The sequence below is a fragment of the Branchiostoma floridae genome, chromosome 19 (genome assembly GCF_000003815.2).
Source record: "Branchiostoma floridae strain S238N-H82 chromosome 19, Bfl_VNyyK, whole genome shotgun sequence".
NCBI classification, from domain to species: Eukaryota; Metazoa; Chordata; class Leptocardii; order Amphioxiformes; family Branchiostomatidae; genus Branchiostoma; species Branchiostoma floridae.
Window position 1 is genome coordinate 498,505 of NC_049997.1, and position 23,292 is coordinate 521,796.

Genomic DNA, 23,292 nt, shown 5'->3' on the forward strand with positions numbered 1-23,292 from the left:
GATAAAGAGAACCCCGATATCTTAAGACTTATTCTAAAAATAAGTAGCATTGAATTACTTTGATCTTGGCAATCTGTCCCACCAAACTCCCGACAGCCCCCGCGGCAGCGTTGACGAAAACGGTTTCCCCTGACTTTGGTTGGCAGACGTCAATGAGTCCAAAGTAAGCCGTCATACTGAAAAAAGTGTATTCAATGTTTAAAATCTTGGTGAAAAAATTATGAGATAAACTTGAAGAAGGAAACCACGGAAGAGAGAGAGAAAAGAGAGAGAGAAAGGCAGGAAGAAGGGATAGAGGGAGAAAGGGTTCACTGCGCAGGCGCGAGGAGTAGACGTGTAAATCCGTAGCTCTCGCCTTCCCCAAAATCTTCACCCTTTTCTACCCTTTTCTACCCTAGTTTTCCTCCTCCCTTGGTCCTACCTTCCCCTCTGCCTACCCTATTCGACCCTGAAGAAGCTTTTGCCCCGACCGAAACAAAATTTTTGGTAGTGGATAGCATTTTAATCGCTAGCGATACAAGCTCAGTTCACCCGTGTTGGTCTCGACGAGTAAGATGGCGGCACCTCACATGTCGTCACAGTGGGATCTTTCTGCCTGACTCGGAAAGGACACACTGGGAATTTGAGTTCCAAACCCCGTAGCTGCACCGAACTGTAAGTACAGAACTTATTTCCCCGGACTCCGGAAGTCTCCAAACCCAAGTCGGATCTCCAGAAACATATTTCCAAACTTCCTACAGACAAGATGGCGGAGCCGTGTACCAACATGTGACTCTCCCGACCGTCAAGCGACTACCTCTTGTGCACTTACAGTAGCTTTGTGCCACAAACTGTGAAGTTCACCGAATACAATTTACAAAAGTTGACGTATAAAATACTAGAGAAAACTAAAACTTCAATTTAAACGGAAGAAAATTTTTCTTTGTGAATCTATGCATGTCCAAACATGCCCGTGGAGCTGCACCCGACTCGTGAATGAAGTACTTAGGTCTAACTCACAAATGAATACCCGACTTTTTAGGAACCTCCCATTCCACTCATTTTGCTTATTGACCCTGTACTATATTGCTGTATTTATATCTGTATTTATATCTGTGAACATGTCAAATTCAAAATTGCTAAATTCAACCAAGTACCCATGTGGCACATGTGACCGCACCGTCTCCTGGAGTGATCTAGGAGTAGAGTGCGAAACATGTGGCCGCTGGTATCACTTATCATGTCAAGGGATACAGTCTAGCTCATATGACCGTCTAGGACAGAGTGAGGTGGTGTGGAATTGTGATATTTGTGTGCCCACATGCACAAAAAACTCCACCCCTAGTCCAACAAATTCCACTTTGAACAGTGAAAGTGACTTCAGATCCTCTCATTCATCCACTCCCACAAATTCCACATTGAACAGTGAAAGTGACTTCAGACCCTTTCATTCATCCACTCCCACCCGAGTAAATCAACAAAACAAGCGGTCCAACCGCCCACTCAGGTTTTTAAACATCAATTTTCAATCTATTGTTGGAAAAAGGGCAGAGACTATGAACTTGATAGACAGTACAAAACCGGATGTTATCCTAGGGACCGAGTCCCATTTAGATGATACCATATTTAGTAGTGAAATTTTACCACCAGGCTTTAACATATTCAGACGGGATAGAAACAGAAACGGCGGTGGCGTTTTCATCGCTGTTGCAGACAATCTGCCATGCCATGAAGTCACCGAGCTGTCTGTTCCTGAATGCGAAATAATATGGGTAAAGATCAGAGTAAAAGGTAGAAAACATATTCTTGCTGCCTCGTATTATAGACCACATAAAAGAGATAGCCTAGACCAATTTGAAACATCAGTCCAACGTGCAGTAACAACTACCAGTAATGCAACTCTCATCTTGGGAGGTGATTTCAATTTCCCCGCGTTTGACTGGAACACAAAGCAACTGAAAGTAACTTCCAATTATCCCGGTCTTCATTACCAATTCCTGGATTTTATCCAAGATATGGGTCTAGACCAGATGGTCACCCTCCCAACCAGAGGTGACAACACGTTGGACTTGTTTCTTACAAACTACCCATCTCTTGTACCACGAATAGAATGCCTCCCTGGCATTTCTGACCATGATGTTGTCTTTATGGAATTTGACATCAATCCTGTCTATAAGCGACAGAATAGGCGGAAAGTTCCTCAGTACTCTAGAGCAGACTGGCCCGCTCTCCACGCGGCTGCAGCCGACCTTTCTGACTCCATTGTAAAAGACTTTGGCAAAGACAAAAATACTGAGCATATTTGGTGCGCTTTTAAGGAAGGACTCTCATCTATGTCCCAACAGCACATCCCCCAAAAAACCCTAGGCGGTAAAAACAACAAACCGTGGGTAGACCATACTACTTCTCGCCTAATCCGTCGTAGGGACAGACTATACAAACGATGGAAAAAGACTGGTAACACTAAGGTACGTGAACAAATGAAAGCTCTCAAACATACAATCCAGCGTCGGCTACGCCGAGCCTACTGGTCATACACTGAAAGTTTGTTTACTAACCAAGATGACCCTCATGCAGTCCCCGGGGCTAACATGAAGAGGTTTTGGACTTATATCAAGTCGCAGCGGACCGAGGCTGCAAGTGTTGCCCCCTTGAAAGTAGAGGGCAAACTTGTTACAGAAGCCGTGGACCGTGCAGAAGCACTTAACAAACAGTTTCAAAGTGCCTTCAGTCAAAAGGTCACTTTCACTGTATCAGAATTTCAGAATAGAACCAACCTCTTTCAGCAACCAAATGCACCAACATGTAGCTCGATAAACATCTCTGAGCCCGGAGTGCGAAAACTGATGCAAAACCTGGACCCCAAAAAGGCTCCTGGTCCCGACGGCATCAGTCCTAGGTTGCTGAAAGAATTGGCAGTCGAGCTAGCACCAGCACTCACTCTCCTTTTTCAGTCTTCACTCGAGTCGGGTGTCGTACCACGAGATTGGAGAACAGCAAATGTTACCCCAGTCTATAAGAAAGGGGAACGCTCTCGTCCTGAGAATTACAGGCCAATTTCCCTTACCAGTATTCCATGTAAGATAATGGAGCATATTGTTACTAGTACGATTATGTCTTATGTAGAAGAAAATGAAATCATATGTAAAGAGCAGCATGGGTTCAGACGCCGCCATTCCTGTGAAAGCCAGTTACTCGGACTTGTGGATGACTTGTCTGTTGACCTTGAACAGGGGAGACAAACAGATGCCCTGATAATGGATTTTAGCAAGGCATTCGACAAAGTTTGCCACTCCCTACTCATCCATAAGTTAAACTACTACGGCATCACAGGGTCGCTGCAGACCTGGATCCAGAGCTTCCTCACCGACCGCCGGCAAGCGGTAGTAGTGGAAGGCTCAACTTCAAGTTTTGTACCAGTAGATTCAGGAGTGCCGCAGGGATCTGTTCTAGGCCCCACCCTGTTTCTGTTATATATAAACGACCTCCCTACCAGTTTGTCGTCTATTGCTCGTCTGTTTGCAGACGACACCTTGGCACACAAAACCATCAGCTCGACTAGGGATCAGGAAGTACTTCAAGAAGACTTGGATCGTCTTGCTGAGTGGGAGCAAACCTGGATGATGAGTTTCCATCCAGACAAGTGCCAAGCACTCCATATCACAAGGAAGAGGGTCCCCCAAACAATGAACTACAAACTTCATGGTCACACTCTTGTCTCAACCAAGGAAGCCAAGTATCTAGGAGTGACAATTACTTACAATCTCACTTGGTGTACGCACATCGCAAACATCACCAACAAGGCCAGCAGAACCCTAGGTTTTCTGAGAAGAAACATAAAGGTAGGATCCAAAAAGATAAAAAACCTTGCTTATGTTACATTAGTCCGACCATTACTAGAATTTGCTAGTCCCGTTTGGGACCCCTATACAGCAAAGGATATAGCGAAGCTCGAAGCGGTCCAGCGTAGGGCTGCCCGGTGGGTGTCAAACAGGTATCGACGGTCCTCCAGTGTCAGCGAAATGCTTCACGACCTTGAGTGGCCAACACTCCAGGAGAGACGACGGAGGGCCAGATTGGTCACTTTTTATAAATACCACTCAGGGGATCTGGCTATTAACTGCAAAACGAGTCCCGCTCCACAAGCTAGAAGTTCGAGATCGACCCATCCCGCAGCATACAAGGTACCGACTAGTAGAACCCAATATAGGCAAAATGCCTTCTTCCCACGTACATCTAGAGACTGGAACGGCCTCCCAGCGGAGGTGGCGCTATCGCCATCCTTGTCTATGTTTAAATCCAAAATATAATCCCCCCTCAGTCTGCGCAGTGAACCTCTCCATGTTGCCACGGCTGCAGAATCCTCAAAAAGATGAGGTTGGCAGCCTAACCGAAAGAAGAAGAAGAAGAAGGGTGTGTGAGAGAGAGAGAAGGGTAAAGGAAAGTAGAGTCAAACAGAAACAAATATGAGAAAGAAAGAAAGAAAGAAAGAATGAAGGACGGAAGAAAGAAAAAAGAGGATCTTGGAAGAAGAAAAAGTTTAAAAACAGTAAGGCAGAAGGGAAAGAAATAGGCAACGAAGGAAACATGGGAGGAATGAAAAGTAAAGTAGAATTGCTTACCCCGGCATACCGGTAACCCCCAGCAGGAGCCCAGGAGACAGTTCCTTGGGGAAGTCTGCGGGAACCGCCCGAAGTTGCGCGGTGGGGAGAGGATGTTTGTCGTCCTCGTGCACGACAGCGTGTGTGCGCCACCCGTACCCGGCCAGCACTGTGGTTCCCACAGGGTACTTCTGGCTTTTGGACTCGATCACTCTGCATAGAGCAAAACTTATGACAAGGTGTATGCCTGGCCACAGGTAAAACAATTTATGCAGAAGAAAACGATGACAATTTCTAGTTTCAGCTTATAATTATTTGAATATTTGTACATATGCCATATGTACAGGTCTACATATTAGGAGCAAGGTGTCCACAACAACATTTTGTATACATAACAAACAAAGGAATTTTGTTGTCATTTTGTCGGCCGTCTGTCTCCGTGATCATGGCCGTTTCATTTTGAATTGTTCTGGTACAAAAAACAAAACATATCACTGCTAAAGCTAAGGGCAGAACCCGCCGTACGTACAATTTGTCCCGGTACGTTTTGGGGGAGGCCACGTTCGCCACGTATTTCTGAAAACGTCCAGGCTGTACAGGGCAGGTGCGTCGCCTGTACTGGCACGTACAATGGGCTAATCCGCAGCCCGATGGCACATTGCCTGAACGTTAAGTTCTACGGCGTGTCTGCGTGCTCCAAAATCCTTCGGATTCCCTACGATCCGTACGGAGGCGGTACTTACCACTTACGGATCCCAAAAGATTGCCCACGTTTTGGCACGTACACAGCACGAATTTGCACGTACGGTGGACTGTTCCATTAGCTTAAGAGAGGTGGTCCCAAACGTTAAGTATTGAAACATACACATCGATGGGTAATACCTGCAGTCCAAACCGTTAGGTATTTATGTATGAATATAAAGAAAGATAGATATTAAATGCGATGCTTAAGGTGTTGTCCCACACATATTAAGACTTGTCTTGTCATTAATAATTCATTTCCTTGAAGGTAGCAGAACACAGTTTTCGGCCTATGGGGATTTCTATAGTTAAGGGCCTCAAGGTGACTAGCTTCGACGCAATGAAAAATATAGTAGGGTGCACTTTTGGAATACCAAAATCAGATATGTTTGAGTTGAAGGTACAAGCCACAATATATTAAAAAACAAAAAAATACTGTCGGCGTATCGTCTTCTCACGCCCTCTTTGAAATGCCCCTCTGCGGAGGTCACAGAACTGCAGCCGGCTCACGCTAGAAAGGCAGTTGCGTAATGGAGCGCATTTATACACAAAATAGAAAACTTTCACAATCCAAACCATGCAGTCTCAGAGTCGACACCTTCCGTGACCACGTAGCATAGATTATATCTGGCTGCCCCTCAAATAAGGCGTTTTACCTCTCCTTCAACAAGTTTATCCGTACTATTTTATGTACCCGCGTCATACACCCCGGGGTTCGCCCACTAATACTGTGTTCTGCTACCTTGATTGACCCCTACCGTGACACTACCTCCCCGATCATGGTGTCGCCCTCCTTTAGGGAGCGGCCAAAAAGCCTGTGTTCAAAAGTAGAAAACAATAGATTAAAACGACAATATAAAATATGTGATGGCTGGCTAATAAATTTCTGTTCTTAAACTTGAAGTCCTTTCTTTTATTACTGGAACAGTTGTAGCTACATGGTGCTATTCTCACCTCATGTATGGGTCCACAGAAATGAACAAGGTCTCGCATAGTAAATCTGAAAGAAGATGATATCAAATTGAGCAGAAATAAGAACAAAATCTTTTAGGTAAGAAATGAACATTACACAATTTTGCGTTTGAAGAGGGGTTTTGACGATCGGCGACTGTTGTGATTTTGCGGGTTGAAAGTGAATGTGCCATGTGATACGAGATTGCTTAAAATTAATTTTTTAAAATCTTTTAAAAATTTTTTCGTATATCTGGATATTTGTGTCAATAATGACACTTGAAACAGAATTGCTAATCACAGACTGCCATCATAAGTACTATTCAATAAACATAGACGTTTGTACAAAATACATTGCCTTCTTATGATATTGGACATACAATCTAGCAAACCATACCCCCTAATTATACTTTCTTGATTTCTGGAGCCAACTAGTCAAGAAGCCTTTACCGCGAATCGCAATTAATTAAATTCTTTTAGTAGGTTCAGAAATGGGGGCCATCTTTTCTATGACGTCAAAGGTGGAAATTAGTTTGAAAACCCAGCGACAAATTGCCCCTTTTCGACACAGCTCCCGTCAAAAATGTGACATTCTGTTTACCAAGGATTCCCTAGGAGAGCCTCAGATGCATTGTGAACTCCGTATGACCTTACCATTTAGTTTACCATATCCGTTGAAAACCCCACCCCTACCATTTTAAACCTGTTGGAACCTGTTAAAAACTACAGCAACGTACGGTTTTTCACGCATCTGTGATTTTGTTTTTTGGAATTTTATAAAAAAATTGATAAAGTTTTACTGGCTTGTTTAGATAACAAAGTAGATCGACAATAGGAAAGGTTTGCTTCTTAGTATTGAATGACTGAATCACTGGTTTATTAGCGCCAAAAAGGGCGTATATACATATACATATCATTGCAGCCATACAAGGCTGAATTGGTGTATGATACGTAATACATTTGTTTTAAAAAATTCACTATCATTCATTCAAAAATGATGCAATAAAATGTAGTGTTTTTTTTTTTATCTGGATGATTTGCATCTAAATTGTTGTCCTTTATATGTAGCTCCCTGCCATGAACACTTCCCTTTTCGGGGGTAACCAGCCAGAGAATACAGACAATGCAAATTTCAAACAAAGACTACGGCGTCTTAGATACAGGGAAGTGACACGGCTGCTCTAAGGCTCTGTCGAAGCCAGCATAGTGTCGACCTAGAATCATACTCTGCACGCCCTCCTTTGTACAGATTTAATCCACTTTGACTGGAGAGCGGTGAGGCCTGGATGCCACACTGGGCAAGCATACTCTAGCAACGGTCTTACAAATCCACAGAAAACAAGAGTTATATTCTATATCTAAGGTCTCTGTGTCTGTACATGTCGTGTACACGACTTGTTCAGACTAGTAGTACGTGTAGTAGTATTGTGCTCTAGACGAGAAAATCTTCTGCTTCCTATCTTTTACTTACCGATATTTAGAAAGGTAAGAGAAGAAAGGTCTCGTTCAATCAAGATACTCTATACCATAGAGTTAATCATCAAAATAGTTTACATTTAAGTATGATGATGATGATGAATATAAGATAGCTTATTATTTTTGGGCAGAGATTGACAGCCCGTCATTGCACGAATTCTGACCTAAACTCTCAATCATTGTTTATATGAGATTATCAACAGAGACGCAGTATGTGTCAAAAAGCATCGATTCTTCGAGAATTGTGGGGAGAAAAGTGTGCAACGATCTTTGACCCTTACAGATGGCAAAGTCCATTTCCCCGCCTTTGTTCTTTTGCTTTAGACCTTATTGTTGGCCGCGTTCTGTTTACCCTTACCTCCATTCTTTAGTTCCGGCGTGTCCTCCTCTACGAGCTTAAAGTCGCTCACCTTCGGCAGTCCATCGAACCTTGCAGCGATCACGAACTTCTTTGCCTTCACCATTGTCGAACTTGACGTCCAGCAGTAGTCTTTGTTTGATTCTCAAATCTGGATAGTATTTAGGAACGTTCTCTCGTGTGTCTTGATACCTTACCTGCACTGCGTTCGTGACCCGGACACACTGTAACGTGAACCACTTTGCATACATAGTACAGCAGCGCATGCTCGTATTACTTGTTTATGGTTGACTCGTTGCGTCCATTGTTTACATTAAGCACAGGTATGTACTGTTTAGCCGGGGGCTTCACCAAACCTGTTTTTAAAGATGGCCTGAGGCAAACAATGCACCAAAACATTCGCACGACCAAAAGGTCGTGTCACTGCTCGAAGAAGCGTGAAGTGAAATGTTGACTTTACAAAATTGACGCTGTGTTAGCACTGAACATTGGGATCTTAAACCGCCATATAAAGGGGATGTTTTACAGCAATGCCGATAACGATAAACGACATTGGATGTCTACATTATTTCGAAATCACCTACTGAAGCATACGACTGTACAGCAACTGCAATAAATGAATGGATTATTTTTAGGGAAAAAGGCCTAATTAAGAATCAGCTATCACTACCGTGGTCATAAGCGCCCTCTTGTGCATTATGGGAAAACTGCAAGGTTCCTGAGATATGCTATCATCCCTTGCGCTGAATTTCAAAGGACCGCAAGGGGTCGTATGACATGCATATTATTATCAGAAACTTAGTAGCTCAGTAATAATAATAACTCGTTTATCAAAAAGAAAATTAAAATACTACAAATATCTAGGAAAATCGCAATGTATAAAAGAAGCGACCGCGAGTTTTTATTGATCATATAATCCTGTATTTTTTACATAAACTATGCAACTAATGTTCTGCTTTATATTTCACTGGTTGGAAGCTCCATCAAAATGTGACATTTCTATTATTTGGCGGAAGAATAATAGCTATACAAAATGTTGTTGGGTGTACAGTAAACTGATAATGATATTACATATGTCATAAGTATGAAAGTCGAACCATTTACCAATATATAAGCACGTAGGAATAGGTAATCTCTAGCTTTATGTCTGGTACAATTTGATATTTTTCGCCTTAAAGTATTAACGTTAACCAAACATTTTGTACAATCTCATCTGATGAATCAAGAAAAAGGATTCGTTATATAGTATCAAAGAAAAAAAAATACATGAGCATAGTTTTCTTCTGTGCACTAGATTATGTTTCCGCTATACGAACAACAGTCTGGCTAGTGTCTTCCACACATTAAACAGACTGTCAAAACGTTTGAGAAAATGAGGTTGTATACATAAGTAAGTTATTTCTAATTGACTTAACAATCTGTAGAAACTATTGAAACCGGATGAAATACATAAATCTCAATACAAAAGAATGCAGAATTTGTTCACTTTGTGTTATAACAACGTTCATTATAATAAAAAGTTACTCAAAAAGAAGAAAACTCTGTTCATGATGGTTATTAACTTTTGCCTTTAAGAAAACAATATACTTAAAAAAGATAAGAATGAAAAGCTCGTAACTACTAAAGCTTAAAGCACATTCGAAGATAAGATATCTCTCTGTCCTCCCCTCCCTCCAAGACAAGGTTGTCATCTCGACCCATGCATGTCTCGTAAACGGTCGTTGCCTGCGACTGCTGTCGCCATATCGCTTGCTGGTCTATGTGAGATCATTTGGGGCTGACAAGAAAGAAAAGTCGTGAATAAAGCAACATTTTAATCATAACTATAACACAATACCGTGATTGTAGCATAATACTTCGAAACCCAGCCCCAAAGCTTAAACCTTAAACACTAATCGATTTCGACATGAAACATCGCGGTATGGACAGATCGTGGTTATAAAACTTAAGTGACAGAGTGTGGTAATACAAGCCAAAAAGCAACGACCCTTTCAAAACGCAATGACCGTATACGCGCCGGAAACTAGTGTCATTGCAGAATTAGTGTCTTTTTGTTAGTGACCTGCGGCTAAAGAATAAAATAAAATGATACAGGGTATTTCTAGTTGTATCTCTAGCTCTAGCTCTGCAAGCTCCAACAAAATATGCTTACCAGCAAAATGAATGCCGCTTTCCAGTGTCTGAGTTAGTCTATATATGTGAATCTTTTTTTTAGCACAGCCTTGCCTTCTTAAGGATTCTTGTTTGACATATTCGATTAAAACCAAACTTATGCTACTCATAAAGTATCAAAAAGAGACTAGGGTTTTGAACTATGTGAAAAGCCACCTTTTTTTCGGCGCCCATTAGCTTTCAAATTGTTAGTAACGCTTCGGGAAGGTATTGATAGTATTGATGACAATGAACCGATTTACCCTAAAATAATTAAAAATGTACATCATAACTACAATTAAATGGAACAGGTAAATTAGAAAATGGAACCTTGCACATCTGTGACACAGAAATCAGTAGCCAGAGTTTATCTTTTTTCCTTACCTTCTACAATGGCGGCTTCTTGTGTGCTTGTCTGGAAGTGTTCGGCTTGACAGGGAACTTGAATCGAGAAGTCTCTTCTGTAAATGAAGTGAAATGAAAACTTCATGACGTCAAACCTAATATTTCAGCCTTTCTAATCAGCGACTGCAGGATGTTCTTTTAATTGTTGTTTTGTTTTTGACTGATAATTTGCCATTTTCTACTGAACTGTCAAACTGAAATTTAGTCATATGCACAAATGCCCATTTGTATTTGCCAGCAGTGAAGGTGCAAAGTAAACCTGAGAAAGATAACAGACTGTCGCCGAATCTTTGCCTGTTAAATCTTTCTAATATATGTACCTGTTGTGAATAAGGAACATTTCTATTTAGGCATTTACCTACTTGATGCAATGTAATTGTTTCAAATAGCATAGTTTTTTGCAAATAAACTTCAAGAAAGCCTAAATGAAAATACCTAAACAATATAACATTTTTTGTCTAGGCGAGTTACATCTCTGCTGAAATATACCATGACATTTTGTGGAGAGCTGCCCAAGTTCTACCTACCCCTACTCCGCAAGGAGGCGAGGGGAGGGGGGCAGATGATCTACGCAACCCAGACCTCGCGAGATCGAGACTAGGTCATTCTCCGTGAACAAAATGGACTGTCAGCTGTCGAAAATTTGGAGGTATGTACCTTGCCTTTAAAAACAGTCATTGCTTGTAAAAAATTTGGAGTAACCATGATTTTTGCTCGTATCTCACCGTCAGTGTCCCAGTCAGCAGAGCCCAGCCCAGAGTCAGAGCTGGTCTGTCTCGGCCGGCCCTCAGTAGCTACAAGCCGCTGCAGCTGAGGTGACTTGGCTCGGGTGGTGGATGCACCAGGAGGGATTACATCCACCAAGCAGGTTCCGTCTGATGCCCGGCTGTCAGAAGATGTCTCCACCGCTTGTAGCTGGTCAGTCGTGGCCGTAGCTACTTTGTCCTGTGGGTCTGGGTGTTCAAGAAAGTCAAAATGACCATTGATCATATTCAAGCTTTGAAATCTTTGACGTGCTCGTTCACATACTAATTTACTCACTCACTCACTCACTCACTCACACACAAACCCCCTTATTAACTCACTCGCGCACTCACTCGCGCACTCACACACTCACTCACACACTCACTTTCCCACTTACTAACAGCTCCTCATGCTGTCATTAATTACCACTCACCGTTTACTCATTACATACTAACTTATCACTCAATACCCAATTTACTCCACACTCACTCACTTACTCTTACTAATTCACTTACTCACCACTCGTGTACTCACAACTCACTCTCACTCATCATTATAATTATTTACGAAGCCAATTTACCAGTTTCACTTTCCTCGACTAAGGTCACCCGAACTGGTGGGACATCCGGGGTCTTCACCGACACGGCTAGACTGATGTCCACGGGTTTCCCGGAAGTGACGTACTCAGGCAGGAATGTCTCCATCAGGATCCGATGGTAACTTCCGTCACGACACATCTCCAGCAGCTTCTGCGCAGCCGCAGGGGTTTCCACCTGGAGATTCAGTAAGATGAGGCCCAGTGAGAAAAGTTTCCGTGTGATTATTTTGCAAAATCATAAACAAAAATCAAAATCATATGTCTCCGGTCTCATTAACCCATCCATTTTTATGCCTAATTTTAATAAGTTACCTTCCAATTAGCAGGACAAGTCGAGGAACGGTATTCCTAGCTTAAAAATTTTCAACGAATTATTCAACGATGCGCAGTGAAGACTTGTACCTATTGTAATTGTTTACCTTGGAGAGTCTGGTAGCATGTATATTAGCAAGTTTCCTTTTAGGAAGTTGTTTTTAGAGAATCTTAAGGGTTGCAAGCCCCGAGGTGTTCGAAGTACATCCACGAAAGTGGGACCCGGGGTACCGCAGTTTCGAAAGACGGTTTTAGTCTAACCCGATATGCCCTTACCATTGATCCCATCTGGCGTCTCCCAATTACAACTAATTTGAACCAGGACCTGAACTGTGGGGATAATACCCAGTAAGGTGCAGTAACATCCATTCTCTACCTGTAGGTTGAGGAATATGCATCCCCGCCCGACCTCCGCAATAGTACTCGGCACGTCCTGCTCCCTCATCCTCCTGACGTACTCCCGCCGGTACGACTCGTCAGCCAGCCGTCGGAACATCAGCTCCTCTCCCTCCGGATCGTGAACGGAGACGAGGGTCGCTATGAAATCTGTACAATAGCTGTTATTGGTTAGCTCGAATGATCATTTGTCTTGGTAAATAACATTATGCAAGAGGACTGAACTTTACGGAACAAGCGATTGGAATAATCATGATGATGATGCAATGATTGGGAATCAGTTTAGATTCGGGCACGCCATCCGATTCAAGCAGAGACGGGGGACGACACAGATTATCTGGATTTTACGACCCGTTGCTGTGGTCATATATATTTATTGCTGTGGTCATGTATCTTTATTGCTGTGGTTATGTATCTTTATTGCTGTGGTCATGTATCTTTATTGCTGTGATTATGTGTATTTATTGCTTTGGTCATGTGTCTTTAACGTCTAAAACGTAAAGTCCAGAATTTGAAAATTTGTTATATGTTTTGTTATCTCCATGGGAAATGTTGCATCAAACAAAGTGAATAAAATAATTACAACACTAACGGCATGGATTTTTCCTTAAAGGCAATAAATTGTCCCTTAAATTGTGTAGATATGGCTTTGCTTAATAATAGACTGACATATCGAATTACATTTCTAACGTTATTACCCTCTGAAAGTGGCACCATCCTCTTGTCACTCTCAGCTTTGGTAATGTCCATGATGTTGTTAGACCCGATTTGCACGTTGGTTGCTGTTCCCGTTATCTGCACAGTGAAATAGTTGATGGTGGGTTGAGTAGAGTTGCCGGAGCTCGATGTGTGGAGCACTGCCGGGCCGGAAGAGGGCTGGGGCGCTCCGTCAAAATCATAGCCACTGGTGGGGCGACTGGAGCTTTCTGGTGCAGAAGAAGAAGGAATTCATGAATATGTACCTATCTATCTATTTGTTGTTACCCTTAACAACCTTTAACACATAAAAGCTGCACATCTAAATGTTTGAGCTGTTCAAAAAATTTACTATGGGGATGCCTCTAGAGTAACTCTTTGTTGGCAACGGGATTCACACTGCGATAGTTCTAAGGAAAAGCAAATCTTAAACACGTCATGCAAATTTGATAACTCAAATGATATAAGGGAGGGTGTAAAAGAAAGTATTTCAATCAATTGACATTTTAGTGAGCGTCTGTCACCTTCCACAGGACAATTCTGATTGGTTATACACACTACAGCACAGGTGTCGCTGCTTATAATTGCGTTCCTAAACGCAACGTATGTACATATATGCATTGGTGGTTAATGAGCGGTTAATAATTTGCTTGAAAAAGGAGTGTATCATTACTTATATAAGTACATTGTGTTTACCAGTTGCGTATCCAGATTCCAATGAAGCTGTCCGCTCCTTCCCAGTAAGTTGAATGGACGCAAGTGCAGCAGAGAGGTCTAGGTCTCTGGAGTTTCGCTTGGAAACGTCTGAAGGTGCTGAAATTTAACAGTACTATTTACACGACATTTCAATATCAACAACCTTTGACCAATTGCTGACGTCACACATACAAAAAGTCATGTGTCCAGAGTGACTGTGCCAGGCAGTTAAAGGAACTGAGGAACTCAGTCGAAAATTCAGTTTTAGTCTTCAGTTTAGATTTCATATAATGAAATTTACCAAGTCAGATGAATGTAAATGTGTAAAGTGTCTTTTTTATGTACAAACAATCTTCGTTCGTAAAATTAACAGAAACTGTAAGGGGATTTCATTATTTGATCAATTGGGATGCAGGGTGAATTAAAAAGACATTGTTCTTACCGACAAATGCACTTTCGTTTTCTATCTCCTTTGCCGTAGACATCTTCTGGTCTTCTAAACGATAAAAATAGTATATTTATTATACAGACGAAAGAACAAACAGACGCACAAGCCTAAGACATAACCTTAGCCATTCTGGCAAAGGAAATAATGCTGCATTTAAAGCATGGCCGTAGTGGCTTGCATATTCCTCGTTTTCTGAAAGATTTTATTCATCTCTTTGTTGCCACCAATCGGCAACGTATGGTGTCACAGAACAGGCTACCCATAAACCAGTGCGACTATGAATCATTTCTGTGACGTCACAATCCGATGCCAATTTGTCCTAGGTCCCACCAATGAGTACATAGTAAACAATTAATTTACAAGTCGTTCTGAGATTTTCAGTAAAGTTGCAAATTTTATATAATTACGCACCTGAGAAAATTTCGTTTTCCTTGAACCACTTAACCATCCCTTGAGCGTTCACAAGCAAGTTTTAAACACGGATGCATGTTGGCTTCCGCCGCCTATGCATAAAAACTCCCGGTGAGTCACTGTTTTTTTTTATGTCACTTGTTTTAGAGCTGTGCTGTGCTGTAGCGGCAGATACCCTTGTTAGACCTCTCAATGAGTTAGTATGTTAAAACACACCGAAACAAGTCTTCATTAAAGTACTATCCCCAATTTCAATCTTACAATGTTTTCACCCACAGAAATTCGTAAGGGTCATCTTAATAACCATTCAAAAAGTGTCAACCGCTTCAAACTCCAAAGGAAAGCCTACTTTATGGAAATAACCCCACCTTTTCTGTAATGAAGTAATGAAGCAACTTTAATACTGAAACAGTACGAATACAGTATGATAACATACTCTAAGGTGCCTCTGCACTTTGTGCACTTCATGTACATTAGTTGCTACGTTTAATCTAAGCAGCCACCTTGTTTTGCTAGGTCCCCGGAAGTGACAATGTCGGAATGTAATTGTCGTGCTCTATTCGGCGCTAATGAATTAAAACACAGGTTATATTCATTGATAATTTGGTTGTATTCTTGGCAGTACATGTATCGAAACGACTATTAAAAAGTAAAATGAACGATACACGTACCTTTAGTTGTAACACGAGTATCAATAGCGAGGCACTTTGTAAATGTGAGTCAGACGAGTCCAAAACTGGTTTGCCTCGTCAGGGCTGGGTTTACCCCTCCGGATATGACGTCATCACACCCACTCGTGTCGTCTAGCGTTGATCGTACCATTTCTACAGCACTGTTTGAACCCCAACTGTACTTTATGAAACAACAGTCTCAGTGACAGAGAATTAGGGCAGTCAATTGGAACGTGTTCTTATGATCTACATTCTATTCCGTGGTAATGCACCCACTTGACAAGACTTTGCGCTAATCCGTGACCTCACTGTTCGTTTACACACGGCTGTTTGTTTTGTATGACTCACCAGAATTCCCCTTGTATAATCTTTCTTTTATATTCTATACATATACATAAGAGGGTGGTGGCAAGCATTTCTGTTTGGGGAGATATTGCTGTCCATATCATACTTCCACCATGTCGAGAGACGAAGAAAAGAACATTTTGTGATGTTGCCCCTCTGACCACCACAGTATGATGGGCAAATCATTAAAATAACACACACGGCTTGATGATTGGCTTACGTAATGTTTTTCAGGAAAATACGTCAAACCGAATAAAATGCGTTTTATCATAAGATTTATACTTACTACTAGAGTAGTTATCTATGCTGTTTACCATTGTCATTTTATTGCCACTTGCGAGTGACCCTTAGGTAAGAAACGGCAATACACTGTGTATTTGTTTGTTTTTTTCTAAGTGCCGTATCCTTGATCTTAAAGAACGTCGTTTTAAAAAAGAAAACTCTGTGTGGTGTTGTGCACATAGGCTGAATGTACTGTATGACTGGGTAAATAGTTCACCATGTGTAAAGGGGAAGAATATTTCCTCTAACTTAAACAGGAATTTGTGAGGGGAGTAATAAGGAACAGTTAGATGTAATCTATAGCAGCTTGACATGCCTATATCTAACACTCAATGGACCAGAAGAAACCCGTCAACATGCTTGAGTGTATATCATAGTGGTCCTTATCATGTAGAGGTAGACCTTGTGTAGAGGTGGTCCTTATGTAGAGGCTGTCCTTATGTAGAGGTGGTCCTTATTATGTAGAAGTAGGCCTTATGTAGAGGTGGTCCTTATGTAGAGGTGGTCCTTATCATGTAGAGGTAGACCTTGTGTAGAGGTGGTCCTTATGTAGAGGCGGTCCTTATGTAGAGGTGGTCCTTATTATGTAGAAGTAGGCCTTATGTAGAGGTGGTCCTTATGTAGAGGTGGTCCTTATCATGTAGAGGTAGACCTTGTGTAGAGGTGGTCCTTATGTAGAGGCTGTCCTTATGTAGAGGTGGTCCTTATTATGTAGAAGTAGGCCTTATGTAGAGGTGTTCCTTATGTAGAGGTGGTCCTTATGTAGAGGTGGTCTTTATGTAGATGTGGTCACTGTTACAGGTTTGATTGTATATTAATGACCAGGTAGTTAAATTATGTAGAGATGATCACATACATGTGATGATGATGGCTGTTTCTTCGTATCCGAAGATCAATGGTTGGCAGACAGGTTTATTAGACGACCAGTCTGCCTGGCCTGCACGTGACTTTTTAAGGTGAAGGAGGGCTGTGCACTTCCTTCTCCACCCTCTCGTCTACTGGTGTACTAAGTCCTACAGGGACAGAACTGTTTCGGTGACACAGCAAGCGGATTCGAACCCGGGACCTCTTGGGCCTAAGACCAACGCGCTCCCGATCGTGCCACGCGGTCCCACACATGTAAATGTTTAACTGTATATCAAACACTCTCGCTGTGCTGTACAAGTTTAGCTGTATACCAGTCACTGGGTGGTCCGAGTTGACAGAAGTTATATACACCCCTTGATATCAAATGGAACCTCCTCTGAAGGTGTAAAGTCAGATCTAGCTACATGAAAATTGTCACGCAAGATGACCTTTCCCACTGTTGTTATCGTTTGTTATGGACCAGAGGTATAATACAAAAGGTGGCGTGTTTTGTATCCGTACCGCTTTTGTCTGGGATGGACCAACTGTGGTAGAGGGGTGTCAGTGGTTATGTTTCTGTCCTCTAACACGGAAACATTGGACATATGACTATGTTGTAAAAACAATGTCAAACTTAATGATTGTTGTTCTACCCTGTACCATTCTTTGTCATTACTTCTTTAACCCCCCACCACTCGAAGCAATTAACAGGTGCATTGGTATTTACATAGCAGCAAAGTGCAGACAGAAGTGCACGGTGTGCACATCTATAAGGAGTAAAAACTGACTACCAGTAACCTTCAAGTTACCCATGGCCTCTAACAGAGGGACCATAAATCACAATTTATCTCAAGAATCAAAATGTGAATTTGTACCTACTTGATTTTTGTGTGTGTGGCGTCTTTTGATCTTTGCTCAATGACATGTAACACTACATGAGTAAAGATCAAACCCAACAGTATCATTTAACTAGGGTCTACATAAGATACAACTGTATATTTTCTCACAATATTCAGTGAACGACGGTAGGTTGATAGCGATGTAACGACACAATAGATATGATCCCGAGACAGATAAAACTCTTCCACACCCTCTTTCTAATCAGGGCATGCGATATAAGTATCAAGAAATCCCAAAACCCCTTTCATACCTTCAAGGTTTCGTTCGCGGAATCCAAGGCGTCTGGAGGCGTTTCTACCTCACAAAGCACGGGCGATTTTTCGTGGAACGAAACCAAGAAACCGGTTGCGTTTCTATACTACATTTGGAATGAATATTTGGTATCAACGTATTGCTACGTGTCTAAACCACGACCAGCATGTCGATAACGAGTCTTGTTATATTGTCGTTCCTGTGTACTACTGTTGTCACACAGGAGACGTTTGTTAACTCCGTCCCCGTTCCTTACCCCCCTCGCCAGGACCTGTACCAGTTCAACTGGACGGTAAGACTGTTTCGCTGTTATTCTAATACTACACACTAAGAGCTTGTAACACCACAAGCATACTTACAAACAAGCGCTTGCTAGGAAGAGAAAGAAGATTCTACTTTTTTCCTTCACGTTACTTCCACGTTATTCAAACAGGTGTACGTGGTATGAGGATAAAGCTTAACTGTGCACACTCCATTGTACCACGACAGGTGCCGTGTTAATCACAGTACGGTCACCAAGTTAGGGAAGGGTTTGTCTCGGAGGGTTCATTTTGAAGTTACATCCTTCAGAGTCCGCTGCGGAATGATTTTGTGTACTAAAGATAGTGAAAGACGTAAAGAAATGGTGGGATTTGTGCAGACATTTCCAGTGTAACCATACTTCCGAGTTCACGACCCTAATGAAAATACTGGCTCACCTTGTGAAAAGGTCAAGAACACTGTTTATTTTATACTTGGCTCGATCTTAAGCTTTTTTGTCTCTGACAGTGACACAGATGTCAAAATATTGTTGGTGGGTTCGTTTCACGGAACCTTGTTTTCGCACTATTTTTGACCGGACATTTCTACAATTTACTAAAACATTAGTGCTCGATGTGTGACTCTCCTCAAAGACGGGACCACCATTTTATTTTCGATGGCTAGAAACATTTTCACCTGAGTCGAGCGAGAACATTGATTTTAAATTCCTTTTATATCAGAATCTGTCGATGTACTCAAGTCTAAAGGCCGTACGTTACATCCGGTAGAAATTTCCCGAGGCCCGTGCGTAAATCTTGCTCCCCATATTTGTTCAGTTAGTCCTCACCTTTAGTTAGGATTGAGCTTGTGTCAATGACGGTTGTGACTAAGGAAGAAAATACGCCCTATTTTATATACTTACAATGTAACTCCTCGCCCCGGAGTGACCTCGTGTCACACCTTGAAGTGACCGTTAGATCTTGTTACGTGGTAACCATTACGTAGAAGAATATCAAAAGGCCATTGTTTGGAAACGTCAGTGAGTTTTATGTTTCTGTACCATTTAAGTGTTCCTATGCTAGATGATTTTGTGTTTGTCTCTGCCCCAGGTGGAACATTGGGAGACCATGTTTCTGTACAACAAGCAGCGAGAGGCGGGAACCCCGGTCATTATAGACAGTCTGACGGGAGTCTACAGCAAGCGGAAGTACAATAGCTCCAGCCAGAGTTGTGAACTGACAGCCATGTCGGAGGAAGGTGAGACGGACCGCGTTTGTTTGCACCATTAAGAGGTCACCGAAGTCTTGTTTTTGATACAGTGGCAATACTGCTATATATGATAAAGTTGTATTGTATCAAAACTGAGGATGTGACATTTCGGACATGGACATTTTGTTTGGCTCATCTGGGTTTTATACGTAGATGAGTCATACGTTTATGTGTAAAAAAAAAATGTCTTAATCATGATCATTTTTGGCATTTTTGGTCAGCTTGGGAGGGATCACTTCGCCGCATGGCTCAAATCCCGCGAATCCATGGCCAAAAGTTTTATACAAGGTTCTGTCTTGCCGGGCATATTGACAAAGGTTTATATGCAGTCATACGAGCATGTATATCATGTCGGTATGAGGCATTTTGATATTTTTTTTCATACACAGTCGTACGCACAGTGCGCAACTCATACGAATGTTAATCGTTTTGTGTCAGTTTTAGGTACGCAGGCATGCGCACACTACAGCCTGGTACACATACCTAACAGTCACAAAACGGTTAGAATACTTACGTATACAAAACGGTTAGAATACTTACGTATACTTACTACTTACTTACACCTTCACGTACTAATTCCTGTTCATGTTTATAGCAACAATGTTTCTTTGTTTCTTTTTACCTTCTCAGAGATCAGCCAGGTTACAACAGCTGACGGGTATCACCGCAGAACAACATTAGTCAACAAACAGCTCCCAGGACCTACCATTGTGGTGTGGAAAGGGGCGCAGGTTTGTACGCCAATGACACTGTATGCGTATGTGCAACTATGTTCGTGTGAAATTGTGTGTTTGTGTGTGCGTGCGCCTGTATGTGCATTTTAGTGATACCAAATATGCACAATATTCACCATACACACTCATTCCATTTATTTTTGGCAATGCCTCAGGGGTGAGCCTAGCGGCTATCATTTGTGCAATTGAAGGGGACCCAAAGCTATATTTAAAAGGGTTTTTATCTTGTTCCCTTCCCACCCAGGTCGCTGTTACTGTGACGAACAAACTTATACAGGAAGGAGTGGCAATCCACTGGCATGGTATCACCCAGCATAACACACCCTGGATGGACGGGGTGGGCAGCGTGTCACAGTGTCCCATCAGTCCTGGGGAGAGCTTTACTTATAGGTGCGTACACACGTACACGCAAGCACACACACAAACACACTGGATGGACGGGGTAGGCAGTGTGTCACAGTGTCCTATCAGTCCTGGGGAGAGCTTTACTTACAGGTGCGTACACACAAGCACACACAAACACACGGGATGGACTGGGTGGGCAGCGTGTCACAGTGTCCTATCAGTCCTGGGGAGAGCTTTACTTACAGGTGCGCACACACAAGCACACACACAAACACACTGGATGGACGGGGTAGGCAGTGTGTCACAGTGTCCTATATGAGTCCTGGGAAAAGCTTTACTTATAGGTATGTGTGTAAATGGTTAAGGGTTAATGACCCGCCCCGATGTGTTTATGGTGTGATAACGCCTGGTCCTTTGCTATAACCACCAAATGAAACCACCAGTTAACCAGCAGTTGATGTCGACCAGGATAAAAGCTTACATATGTGTTATTAACATTGACCATTACTTTGTATCAATCTGGACGAGAACTTTATTCACAGGGGCGTATTTCAAACAAACAAGAGAAACCCACATGTGTGAGTGGATACCATTGACCAGTAACTAACAGGAAAGAACCCTACTGTACATTTCGTGTAATATCAAAACTTACGTTTTTATGAGAATAGACGAATGCTTTTGTCCCCAACCCCCAGGTTCACTGCGTCTGAAGGCGGGACCCACTGGTGGCACGCCCACCTGGGCACCTTCAGAACGGACGGACTGTACGGGGCGCTTATTGTACTGGAGAACGACACTTCGTCAAGGGTAAGGATACAGGGCTGTTGTTTATACCTATCTTAAAGCCACAAAGATACTGAAATTTTTACCTTTGAAACCTGAGGTATTGTAATCGGTATGTGCATATCTTTGTTTTTCTTCATGTGCATCCACGCGATAACGACTGTCCCGAAAACGACTGTCGTTTTTTAGAACGGTCGTCGAAAGCTCGATACCATCACCGAGAGTCTAACAACTTTAAGGGTGGGGAGGGAGGTACCTAACAGAACTCAGACCGTCATCAGACTGTCAAACGCCTGTCAGAACGCAGACTGACCCAGTGCGAGGACTTTGTCATTGCTGTCTCAAAATCTGCAAGATATGCCCCTTGGCTGTCCCCAGCTCGTAACCACCCATACAGCATGCGGCTTAGGCACACTCATCTCGACAAACTGCCAACTTGTACCACAGTGTAATACAATCCAATGTAGTAGTTTAGATTTAAGTTAGGTAGTTAAGTAGTTTAGAATAACCTGTGACATATTTTATATATGAGGCATATGTATCTAGTAGTGACCCGTGTACCTGTCGATTACGCCACGCGATCTCACATCTCACGCGATTTCACGTGTCTGTGGTTGGAACGTCAATGGTTGAATAATCAAAGACAGGGCATGGGCATATTCAAAGACAGGGCATGGATACAGGGCATGGATACTGTCAATCAATGTCTTTGACAATTAAGTATCTGTGACTACTGAATACAATAGAATGAATTACAATGTCTGTAACTTAATAAAATAGATTGAAATGGCTATTCCTTAGAGACGCCCACGGCACGCAATGGATAGACCAAGGAGGTAAAAGCATATCCTTATTACAAGGAACGACCCTTAACCCTATCTAGGCCAGGAATTTTTTTTATTTATTTTTTTGTATTCCTTGCACTGTTTATGTGTGTCAGTGAAAGGGTACTCGTTCTGTCCCTTTCACGTCTTGGTATACATCAATCTGCCCTGTGTTTTTACTTTTAGATCGTATGCAATTCTATAATCTAAGTATCGTTAGAACTTAGTGTGACTTAATTATGATGTATTTCTTGTGATTTTATTGCCTAAACCCGTATAAATTGTGACTTCCAGTACCCCATAAAGATATCAAAAAAAAGAGTGTATCAATGATTGCCACAATGGCCTTACGAATAGTCGACGCACCCGTTTGTGACTTTATGCTCGATAGTAGACAGTAGTAACTGAAGTGCAAGCTCTATGTTTGTTCACCGCATCACTACAGACACGTCCAATGCCAGACGCAGAAAGATATGCTATCCCTCCATTAACAGGCTACATGTATATAACACCAATAATATTATTAGACAAGGTCTTCCGGGGTCAGATTGTCAAATGAAAAAATTGTGTTTTTTTTTTTAAATGTGAAAAAAAAATTACGTGTATATAGTTTGTGTTCCTATGTTTCTATGGGTATGTGTTGTATACCTAAAATAAAGAAATTCAAATTCAAAATAGTACAAATTAAAAGTATGCCATCAACTGGTGTATAAATTACCATAAAGCTTATTTATCTAATACAAGAGTATTTCAGGTTAATGAAAAAATTGTGTTTTTTTTTTAAATGTAAGAAAGAAAATTACGTGTATATAGTTTGTGTTCCTATGTTTCTATGGCT

The 23,292-nt window shown here is 41.9% G+C and overlaps 2 protein-coding genes across 4 annotated transcripts in view; both read right to left on the reverse strand.

The window, feature by feature from the left end:
• LOC118406608 (prostaglandin reductase 1-like) overlaps nt 1–23,292 on the reverse strand; it is a 290,606-nt gene that overhangs the window by 7,059 nt on the left and 260,255 nt on the right. For both annotated transcript variants that reach the window (XM_035806774.1, XM_035806773.1), the window contains exons 3-5: nt 6,080–6,136; nt 4,602–4,793; nt 59–176 (exon numbers count right to left, since the gene is read on the reverse strand). In XM_035806774.1, the coding sequence (XP_035662667.1) occupies nt 59–176; nt 4,602–4,793; nt 6,080–6,136 (367 nt within the window). The remainder of the gene's footprint in view (nt 1–58; nt 177–4,601; nt 4,794–6,079; nt 6,137–23,292) is intronic.
• LOC118406610 lies at nt 9,008–15,778 on the reverse strand. Of its 2 annotated transcripts, none has more exons than XM_035806778.1 (9): nt 15,635–15,778; nt 14,547–14,600; nt 14,105–14,221; nt 13,411–13,638; nt 12,693–12,862; nt 11,987–12,179; nt 11,388–11,615; nt 10,642–10,718; nt 9,008–9,883 (listed from the first exon to the last, which is right to left on the reverse strand). In XM_035806778.1, exons 2-8 carry the CDS (start codon nt 14,587–14,589, stop codon nt 10,645–10,647), a joined length of 1,053 nt encoding a protein of 350 aa, XP_035662671.1. In that variant the 5' UTR covers nt 14,590–14,600; nt 15,635–15,778; the 3' UTR covers nt 9,008–9,883; nt 10,642–10,644. The 2 variants fall into 2 exon arrangements, with proteins under 2 accessions (XP_035662671.1, XP_035662670.1); XM_035806777.1 differs by lacking the exon at nt 15,635–15,778 and adding an exon at nt 14,964–15,328.